The sequence below is a fragment of the Lissotriton vulgaris genome, chromosome 6 (genome assembly GCF_964263255.1).
Source record: "Lissotriton vulgaris chromosome 6, aLisVul1.2, whole genome shotgun sequence".
Lineage (NCBI taxonomy): Eukaryota > Metazoa > Chordata > Amphibia > Caudata > Salamandridae > Lissotriton > Lissotriton vulgaris.
Genome location: NC_141694.1, coordinates 1,255,030,986 through 1,255,042,306, shown reverse-complemented (window position 1 = coordinate 1,255,042,306; position 11,321 = coordinate 1,255,030,986). Strand labels below are relative to the sequence as shown.

Sequence of the window (11,321 nt, the reverse complement as noted above, 5' to 3'; positions counted from 1 at the left end):
ACGGGTCAGCTGCTTCCCTCTCCCAGTACAAGTGTGGGAAAACTGGCAGCCTGTGAATCCAATAATATGCATGCATGATCTGCGATGCCCAATAGTATATTTCAAGGTCTGGTGCATCCAGCCCACCCATCTTATAAGGGAGAGGTAATGTTCCCCATCCCAGGCACAGCAGTTTCCTAGCCCAGGCCAAGTGAGTCATAAGTGTGTGCAAATTGCAAAACACGTATTGACAAACAAGAAAATAATTTTCATGAGAGCTATTCTGCCCATCAATGAGGGGTAACCGTATCCAGCTCTCTATCACCTCTGTCAAAAGCTGCACTGCTTTCCCATAATTCTCTCTTATTACCACGTCAGGGTATGTATGTATCTGAATCCTTAGGTTCAATGGTCCGCACTAAAGGGAATTCTGTTTGTGTAGGCATGGTGGATGTTGTGAGTGAAATATCAATAATTTCTCCCAATTTACTTTCAATCCCGGGGTTTGTTCTATCTATGTAGTACAGATTTGTAAAACTTTTAAAAAATGTTAAACTTAGTCCTAAGGGCTCCTCTTCATTTTGCTTAACTCGTTCGCTGCGGTGGAAATTTCCCCACTGTGCAGGCGTATTGTACGCGTGCAGTAATTGGACGCCCCCCAGCCGTCCGACGCACACACCCAACGTGACAGCCGGGGGCCGTCCGACGCATGGATCGCGTTAATCAGGCCCCACAAAAAAATCTGACATGCTGAAATAGATAACACACCTGGTGGAGGTATTTTGTTAGCATGGTTTAGGCAAGAGTACTACACTTGAAGTAGCCATGCACTGCACATAGCCACACAAGCGAATGATAGCCATCTTCTGTTGTACTAGCACAGTTTGTACACAATATATGTCATTTTAGAAGGAACTATGCCCAGCCTTTTGGCTGTCATTCCACTTACTGATCTGGAAAATATCAGGAACAATAGTTTAACCAAAAGTGTTCTTCAAAAGCATAAATAATTTTCATCAACTTCCTCTGTTATTCAAATACTTTGTCAGTAAGTGTATGTACAGTGCACAGCTAGGGTGGGCAACAAGACACAAGATGAAGTCATACACCAAATTGAATCTGCTGCACAAATCACATGTAGACAGCAACAAACTATTTTATTTTTCAATAAGGTCCTTGACATTCTTTCCTATTTTACAATATGCACTTGGCAGTCTTATTTTTATTATCTGAAAAGAATATTGGCAATAGTGTTAGTTATCTGTGTAGCATTCTTTTTCAAGAAGTTGACTAGTTTGGGGAGAAAAGGCTGTGTTGCCTGGAAAAGAAAGAGATACACATATATAAATATACATTTCAGTTGGGAGTTAAAGAAAAATGGAAAACATTTTTACATTTATAGGTAACTTGAACCCTAAACATAAGCTACTCATGACCAAACAGCAATAGTGATTCATAAACTGCATTGAACAATTACATTATCTAAGTTTCAATACATACAGGTATTATAACTAATGTGGCTTGCAGTACACCTCCAGCACAAGTAAAAAACAGGATAAGTGTTAAAATTTGTCCTGAATTCTTATGATTGTTATGAAGTGCTCAGTTGCACAATAACTCAGGACCAATGTTTATGCTATTACAGTGTAGGCCCTGCATAGCTGAGCTCCCCAGGTTTCCGAGCTCCTTGACAAGTTTCCCAGATCCATGCATAACTAACTGCAATGGTGTGGGTTTTGACTTTCCACTCTGGGATTTGTAGTTCTTGTTTATCCACATAAAACCAGGAATACGCTTCCCAGAAGTCAAAGACTAAGCCCTGTTCTGGAGTAGCTAGTCAAGCCTGAACCAAGGATTCTTGGTAGTTACAAGGAAATGGCAGGGTGTGAAGGGCCTGAAAGGTTTGGGATGGGCGGAGATACCCGACCTCACGATTCAGCAGCTTACTTTTCTAATTTCAGAAAGTGCTAAAGACTCAGTGCCATGCCACAGAAATTTGCACTAGTCAAAACTGATTCCACACAATTTTTCTCTTTGTAAAGATCATATGTTCTCACAGCTTTTTTAATGGAAATTATCGCAGTATGTTTGAGACAAAGCCATTTTGCTCAATAGTTTATAACAGTAGTATCACAGATAGTGTAAAAATAGTTTTTTTTTCCAAAAAGGCAATTATGGATTAAGATTAGTTGAACTTTCTCTGGTGCTTTTTAAATGATGTATAAACAATACATATGTAAAATAAGGTTTCAGCATCCATCTGTAATATGGACAAAAACCTCAGCATAACCTGCAAAGTCAATAAATCTGTCTATCATGTGGGATTATGTGGAAGAAGTGGCTACTGGAAGGCGAGAACTGATGTAAAGATCAGCTAAATACACAGGGCTTGGAAGGATGGAGGAGATGTCATTGGGGTAACAGGATTGTCATGGAGCCATTTTAGTTGAGAGATTAGAAACATCAGTTATGTAGGGGGAGAGGCAGGCAGTGTAAGATGCGGATGGATAGTGGACACCCATTTTGAAGGACAACAACAAACCATGCATGTGGGGGTCAAATAAATACTCAACCATATGGCTCACACCCCTCCATTGATATTCCCTGATGCTTACCCTTTCTCTCTCAGAAACGTAACAGATCTGGTTTAAAAGTATAGGGCTGCTCCTCTGAAACATGCCCGATGTGCCGTGCCACAGTGAGTGCTGTGAAGACACAAAAAAGAGAATGAGGGAAACACTCAGTCAAAGTATTGTGCCCCTGTCAATAAGCATGTTACCCACCCCAAACATCACTTTCTCTTTTTTCTAGTCTCCCCAGTTTGCTCTGTATAAGCTGCAGAAGAATTGTAAACTCCCGTAGACTCTCTGTTACCATTTTGTTTCCAGAACCCACTTTAGATTGTATGTAGTGAAGTAAACCTGTGCAATGCCAGTTGAGTTTCTAGCACATAAGCATTCCTAAGACTGCTTAATTGGGTATAATAATAACTTACAGCCAGATTCATCAAGCGAAATGCGCTCGCAAAAGGGCAAGATTCGGAGAATCTGGCCCTTTGCTAGTGCAATTTTTGCATTTGGGATTCATCATCCCAAATGCAAAAATCGCTAATAAAGAATTCGCAAATTTGCGAGAATTAGCATTTAAGGAATCTGTATTAGAGATTCCTTAAATGCTATTCATGAAACATTTAAAAATTGCGAATTCGCAATTTAGGACCGCTATTTACCACGAAGTCAAACCTCGTGGTAAATAGCGAAAACTTAGAAAAATGCATTTAAATGCATTTTTCTAAGTTGCATGTTACACACACACATGTCCTTTGGACATGTGTGTGCACATCATCAGTGTAAATTCACATTTCAGGGGTGCTACAGGGTGTCCTTGGACACCCCCGGCACCCTTGAATTCGCATCCTTATTTGCGATTAGCAATTTGCTAATCGCAAATAAGGAAGCTGTAGGAATCGCAATTTATTTTGCGATTCCTACATGAATCCGTTTTGCAAGTCCTTAATAGCGATTCCTTAATAATCGCTATTAAGGACTCGCAAAACAGGACAATGATGAATCTGGCTGTTGGTACTTATATAGCGCACGACTCACCACCAGGGCATCTAGGCGCTGTACTCATACCGCTGTAGGAACCCTTCCTGGTTTTTCCCTGTGAAGTGTCCACTCCTGGGCACCCCCATGGTGAAACCAGGCGTCCCAGCGCTGTTGGGGCCGTTGTGGAGATTAAGCAAGCTATTGCCCAGAGTTGCAGCGTGGGACCCATGATTAGAACAGGCACTGAGGCGAGAATATAAGGTCCGAGGAAATTTTGAGCCCGAGACCCGCCGAGGCGGGAATCGAACCCTTGTCCCGGGCCAGAGCTCTGCATCAAGGTCTGCCGCTCTAGCCATTGAGCCACACTTCTCCACTGGCAAAAGGAACAAATGATGGATGGAATGCTGAACAATGCAAACATTCACCCCCAGTCACAAAGATCTTTGTTAAATCGATCGTTATTTTGGTCACCACACCACCCCAACCTGGACCCAGCCATGTGGGTAGGCCAGTAGTTGGAAATTAAAGGGATGGAAGATACCATTGCTGGACAAGCTATCACCAACCAATTATATGCTCACACTGAAACTTATAACACCCTAGGCACTAATGAACCACTGTAGAATGGCATTTTTCCTTACAGGCAATGAAAGCCCCACTCAGAAGCAATTGCATGTTTTCCTTCGGTGTTTAGTGTTTACAACTCTTTCCATTGATTTTTCACCTTCAGAAATGATCATTCTGATGCAAGAGCGATATTATCTTACATAATTCATAAGCAATCACACTAACAAGGAAAATTAAGACTCATTCAGTAACCGGGGGCTCGTTAATGCAACACCCTCTGCCACAAAATATGAGGGCAAAAACGGACAACCTTTCCCATTATTTAAAATGAACAGGGATTCATTTTTCCATTACAATAAATCTGCTTAAAACATGGAACAGAAACTGCACCAGTGGATATCTGGGTCAGCTTGTGAGATTCAGCTAAGGCTTCCTAAGCAAGATGATGCTTTTCAACCACTCTGTCTCATCTCCCTAGACTATCTGTTGCACACATCATTGACCACTCCGCTCCATTTCTTTGAAATCTCCCACCCTGCGAGGTCACATGAAGAGTACTGCATCATCCTTCATTCTGACCTAAAAGACACAGCCTTACCTTCCACTCCTAAGATGATGACTTGTAGATTTATTTGCAGGTCACAGGAAGCAACTCATGAATGTGACAGAAGACCTCAAAGCAATAGAGATGTGGATGACTCCGAGCAGCCTGACACTCCCTGGCTCCAAAACAGAAATCCTGGTGCTGAGACACCACATCTCCTTTACAAAATACTGGCACTCTGATTCCCAACCTTCTTTGGAGACATTTTTCCATGAAAACCAAAGTCAGGTCATAGTCTTTATATAGCCACAAACCCCAGTCTCAACTGACAGAAGCAGTGGTCAATACCACTTTCTACTAAATATAACTCCTCCAAAAAATCTTGCCTCTCATCCCAAAAAATACCACCTCTGGAGATAGAAACATCAGTAAATGTGACTACGGCTATTTCCTGTACATCACTCCCCCTGCCAAACCAAAGTACTATGAAAAACGGAAACTTGCCGTTCAACGTTTACAATTCACACTTTTTTCCACATACAAAAGCATAGACCAATCACGCCTCAATAAAATATTCTCACTTTGCCTAACCTTCAACTGCCTTTAACCCGTTAACCGAGGCGGTAATTCCGCCGCGGTGCAGGCGTTTCCGTGCGCGAGCGGGGCCGCGTCGGCCATTGGCCGACGGCAGCACTGGGAAGGTAGTGCTGCCGTCGGCCAATGGCCGACGGCAGCAAGGAAAGGGTTAAGGTTCAACACCCTTATACCTACAGAATAAAATCATACACCACCAGCTTACCATCTAAGATTCAAAGCAATCAACCTTTTAGTGGTTACTGGAGCCAATTGTAGAACACACTTCAGAGTCACTGGCTTTCAATTTTTCAATATCCTCAGCCCACACACTAATAATCCTACTAGTAACCTGACCTTCAGGAATCAAAACTAACCTTGATCAAATTATTGCTTGCACAACCACTTATCAATACAATTAGAAACAATAAGAATGTCATGCAATAACAGTCATCCCCATACAACATGTGTCTTGCGGAAGCCTAGAAACAGTTGACATGAAGTGAGTGCTTAACTAAACAAATAAACATAAAAGTTTGTCAAGAATCATGGTGTCAGCATTAAGTGGTTATCCAGGGCTAGGTGGATGGAGACGACATCGGTCTGAGTTAGATAAAATAAGAATGTAGGGTCAGATTTATCAAGGCTTTGTGTTGGTGCAAAGTCACAAAAAGAGATGAGCACCGGTGCAAAGTCTTGATAAAGTTTTCAATTTTCAGTGCAAACGTTTATTTGTGAGGAAGGTTGACTAAGAATATCGCAAAGTAGCTGTTTGTGTTACTTTGCTTTACTTTATGTCAAGGGGTGTTCCATGGGTGGTACATGGGCGTTCCCATGTAATTACCCAAGGAGATTAACACAGAGCCCCATCTACTAACAGAGGTAGACAGGGGTTTACACTAAAAGAATGCCTCCATGAGAAAGGCACAAAGTAGGAGAAATACTTTTTTCTCCAAACTGTTCGCTCATTGCATGTGTATAAAGAACATGCACAAAGTGGCAAAGTTTAAAAGTAAGTCTAAGCAAAGTAATTTGTACTGGAGGGTTATCATTTCGGTACAAAACCTTCTGGTACAAAAGTTTCTGCATGGCGCTAGGCAACCTTAAGGAGAACAAGAACTTGGGGAAATGGCAGCAGTGCACTATCTGTGTAGATGTGACACTGTCCAGCTCTCTCCCTTCCACGCAACACACCACAGTAACTTTGCTTGTCGCTCTGCGCTGCATGAAAAGTAGATTTTCCCCTTAGAGCTTAATGGCATTTTCAAAATGAGAAAGCAATAGTTTAGAGATTTGATCATTTGGGGGGAGGGTATAAAAGTTTGCAGAAGATTTAAAGACAATTCACTGATAGAGAATTGTAACAGCATGCACTGGGTGGTGAAAAAGGAAACACTCACACATGGGTCTGTCCACTGATCACTTACCCTCTGCCTTCCTGAAGTGTGATTTATGAGGCGACACACCAATGCGATGCTGCTCTCTTGTTTTCCATCTGAGGAGCGTAAGTCTGGCAACTGTGAAGATACCGAAAAAAGTGTCAGGCAAGATATCTCCCAACAGCCACAACAGAGCACTTTATTTTTACCTGCCTGTAGTTCTCCTATTGTACAGTTATCTACTTTTGAAATAGCAACCTATAGATGTACTTCGGGACCAAAGCATATTCTTGAAACTATCAGAGAGGAATGAATAATTACGTAGAAAAAAACGGAATTCAGTTTCGTAAAGCTGTTTTCTGTGCATAGGGCTGATGCTTTAATGCATGGCAAGAAAGCTTTAGAATGCCCAACTATCGAATAAAGCCTGAAAATTGCGTTTTTGAAGTGTCTGGGGAGTGGTTGAGCAAAATACGTCTTTGCTATTTGTAGGGAAAACTCAGACACTGTTTTCTTCTGTGCAAAGAACCATAAAGAAGATGCAGGAGTTAAGATGAAAAGACACAAAAGAGGTGATTTCTGACCATTTGCAATCATGGCATAAAGATGAAGCACCCAGAGTGGGCTAGGAGGGATGGAGATGACATCAATGTGGCAACAGTAGGTGGCTTAAGTTGGCCATGGATTTGCAATCTGATCTGGGTGCCTAAAACTGGTTTATTGGATCACTCGATAGTTACCCTTATGGAAAAAAGATGGGATGAGGGATAATGCGGTTTTAGAATATCCAGTGGTGAAATATTTTTAAAACATATTGATCTAGGCCATTCCATTACAGCTAGCATGGAAACATTTAAAAAACAAGCTAATTCCCTATCCACTGATTACCTCTCACTTATTCTTTGACTTTCACTATCATAAGGGACAAGGCTTGTGGGGCCATATATACGATCATTCTCTTTAGCGAATCGCAAATCGCGACGTTTTGCGACTCACAAAATGGAATGTACAACAGTGTCTGTGACACTATTTGTGATTTTCAATTGGGTCGCAAGGTACCTCCCTCATTAATATTCAAGAGGCAGGTCGCAATTTGTGAATTATTGGGAATGGCCTGCAAACACAGGGATGGTGGTCTGTTGGGGATAGCAGACCCCAATGTCTGTGTTTGACTTTTTAATAAGCAACTTTTTTCAAAATTCAGTCCATTTGGGAGTGGCTTACCACCTACTTGAAGTAGGCTGTAAACTGCAAGTGTTTTGCAAACACAAATGTGGTTGGAAAACAATGGTACATACCATTATGACTCGCTATTAGGAAGGTACGCCCTTGGCATGCCCTATCCTAATAGCAACTTACAAACACTATTTTGCGAGTCACTGACTCGCAAAATAGCGTTTGTACATACCACCACCTTTTTTTGCTGTCACAAACGATCCGATTCCCCGTTTGAGGCCGCAAAAAAAGGTCATACATCTGGCCCCTGGTCTATTCCACTTCAAGTGTGGCAGGGCTGGGTTCTTGCTGTGAAGATACCAAAAAAGCATTAGGCAAGATTCAGTTCAAGGGCAATCTCCTCTATCCACACACATACAGTCTCTCTAGCTCCACAATGAAAGACATTTTGCTTTTTACTGTTGTGCAGCCTACAGGTGATCGTCTAAGTGGGAAGACAGCTCATGTTTAAGTCTGACCACTTTGTGAGATGATCGATTATTACTTCTAGCAAATTTGGCACAATGCCTAAAAAATAGTTTGGGTAATGTGTAGCCCTATTCATTTATTTAGTGTGAACAGGTTAAAAATGGAAATTACATTGTTGGTATGCCGGAAGAAACATTTCAGGGGAAGGTAACATGAGTAATGAGTAACCATTTATCCAGACATCAAGGGAAAGACAAAGAAGGGTGTTCCAGGTCAGCGATAATAATGCAGCAAGGCAAAAAGCCTCAATTACACTGCAGCTGAAGAACTGGTGCAGATAGGAAATTTGGTCTGGGATTACATGGCCCAGCAGCAAAAGATGACCAGCTACCCAACCCCTCAATATCACTTAAACCAGGTAAGGTGCTCCCTTCTTTGCTCAGTGTTCCGTCATGCAGTGATTTTGTGCAGCCTTCTCCTACTTTACCACCACAACTTCCTCTTTAAGCTCTGATTCCTCCACCCAGATGTCTCCATACCATTGGGTTCCCACTTCATCGCAGCCTACCCATGCCCCTGCACACTACCACATTCAACCTCAGACTTACTTATCCAACACACGGCACTAGCCTCTTCATCCATTCATATGCATGTACTTTCATCGCACCACCTATCCATGGACTCAGTTACTCTACAACCAACCAAGCACTAACTTCAATTTAGTCACCTTTTATGTTTAATGATCAGCAGTCAAACTTTAATCTGCAGTTACTTTTAAACACAGAGGGACAGCCCCCTCTTCTGTCCCTGTTTAAAAACCACGACTTCAATTATGTGTATACCCCTTGGTGCCCTTACATACTCAGAGTATTTAAGGCTTATGTACTCCGAGTATTTAACAGTGGCACCGATGGGAAGGTACTGCAGTGAATTTGGTATTTGGCAGCGCTATTTCTTAGAGCATCCTCACATCCATTTTTGGTTGCGAGGGTGCATTTAGCACTGAGAAAATAGCAGCACATGCACACTCCGCTCCATTGCTGAATTCCACAGAATTTTAATATAATACCACAGAATTACACAAAATCAAATTCGACCGTCTGTCTGCCCCAAATGGTACTGCCTGACTGCAAGATTTGGCTTTGCAACTTCTCCAGCAGAAAGGCTGGCAGGCCCAGCAGAGTGTGTTATATACTTAGCTAACTTGGGAGGTATGAAGGCAATGATTAGGAAAATATGGAAATTACAAAGAAAAAAATTGGATTTGTTTAGCTGATGTACATGTCTTTTTCTCTTTAGCTTTATCATTTCCTTTGGTACATAATCAAGGATCTAGAGTAAAGAAGTAATGATCCATGTGTAAGAAGACACCTGACTATTTTTGGAGGAGAAAACCAGTGATTACTTATAGCAAGTCTGGCAGAGTCTAAAAGAATATTTTGAGTAAAATGCAGCCTAATTAATTTGTTTACTGTGAATAGATTTAGAATAGAAAATAGATTGATGGTATGTGAGAAGCCCATTGAGCCAGAAATAAAGGTAAAGACTAGGAAAGGGTTCGTGAGTAGCGAGAATCATGCTGTGAAGAAGAAAAGCCTAGCTCTTTGGAGGACGTAGGTAACATCAACATATTGATGGCAAGTGAGAAAGAGGGGTGCTGAGGGTGTACTATGCAACTTTTCCCCTCTACTGATATGTGCATTAATTCACTTAAAATGTTCTTCCTTTGAAAATGCCTGGACAGTAAGGCATCCATGTGGTGCAATGCAGTTGTAAAATTTTAATTTCAGCCCACAGCAGCATTTGCATTCTATTTCAAACCTCTTCAGTCACCCATGGCACTCTGCCTAAGTCAAAAGGTGATCATAAATGCTCCAGTACCATCAATATTGTTTTGAGGAAATCACAAGTGATGGCAGACAAAAGCCTTAACCTCTTAGCTATTAGGTCTTCCCCACCATCCCCCTGGTTATAAGCCTTTTTTTGACTATTTGGGGTAGCTCGCACTTAGGCCCTTGTAACTATTTGTCAACATTAGGTATCCATGCCAAATTTGCGTCCTTTTCTTCCAACATCATTGGAATTTTAAAGATACCCAGGGTTTGTGGATTCCCCTGGAGGGGTCCCAAAAATTAGCCAAAAGACAGCAAAGCACATTTCCTTTCTTTTTTGTGGAAAAGTGGGGGAAAAGTGCTGCAGAAGAAAGCATCAGTTCATTCCCCTGCACATGGTATCATCAAACAGTTTGTGGTACTCAAATCTCCATCTTCCCAGCTTTGAGAAACAGACAGAATTTTGTCAGAAAACCCATATGTTTTAACAGTTTGGGCATTTTACTGGGACATAGCCTATTTTTGCTACTTTTTGTGCACCAACCTCCTTCCAGTTAGTGGTTAAAATAGAATTGGAAGCAATAATGGATCCTGGAAAACTATACATTTCTGAAGTAGACACATTTCTGAATTTAGCTAGATTTTTAATAGAAACTAATAGTTGAAAATAAGAAAAATTGAAAATGAGATTTAAAAAAACAGCTATTTGTGCCAACGTTTTCACCTGTAACATCTTCTATGTAGTTCAGATTTCCTTACAGCAATATACCGTTAAATCCACCAGACCCTTCTGGTTGTGGGGATACATAGGACTTGTAGGTTCACTGTTAGAACTGGGGGTCTCTAGTTAGCAGAGGTAGGTACCACTGTCCAAATAGGGACCCTTGCTTCTAGTCAGGGTGAGGAGGAAACACTCTTTAGATAACCTCTGCTCACCCCCTTGGTAGCTTGGCACAAGCAGTCAGGCTTATCCAAAAGCAATGTGTAAAGTATTTGTACCAACACTCACAGTGACTCAGTGAAAACACCTCAAACTGACTCCACAACAGTTTAGAAAAATAAAGGTATTTAATCTAAACTACACAACACCAAAACAACAAAAATCCAACATACACAGTTCAAAAATATGGTTGCAAAAGAGTTCTTAAGGCTGCGATAAAAGAATCCACAGTTGCATGAAAAGTTTTCAGTTGCGTCACGTTTAGTGAATAGTACCTTTTGAATGCGACAAAGTTCCAAAGCAGAAGCTGGTGCG

The 11,321-nt window shown here is 41.4% G+C and overlaps 1 protein-coding gene across 1 annotated transcript in view; it reads right to left on the bottom strand.

The window, feature by feature from the left end:
- Nucleotides 1-1,111: 1,111 nt before the first annotated feature.
- LOC147708716 (uncharacterized) overlaps nucleotides 1,112-11,321 on the bottom strand; it is a 295,811-nt gene continuing 285,601 nt past the window's right edge. Inside the window, exons 22-24 of the mRNA XM_086927368.1 lie at nucleotides 6,639-6,728; nucleotides 2,595-2,684; nucleotides 1,112-1,297 (exon numbers count right to left, since the gene is read on the bottom strand). Coding sequence (XP_086783494.1) covers nucleotides 1,205-1,297; nucleotides 2,595-2,684; nucleotides 6,639-6,728 — 273 coding nt within the window. The 3' untranslated portion in view covers nucleotides 1,112-1,204. The remainder of the gene's footprint in view (nucleotides 1,298-2,594; nucleotides 2,685-6,638; nucleotides 6,729-11,321) is intronic.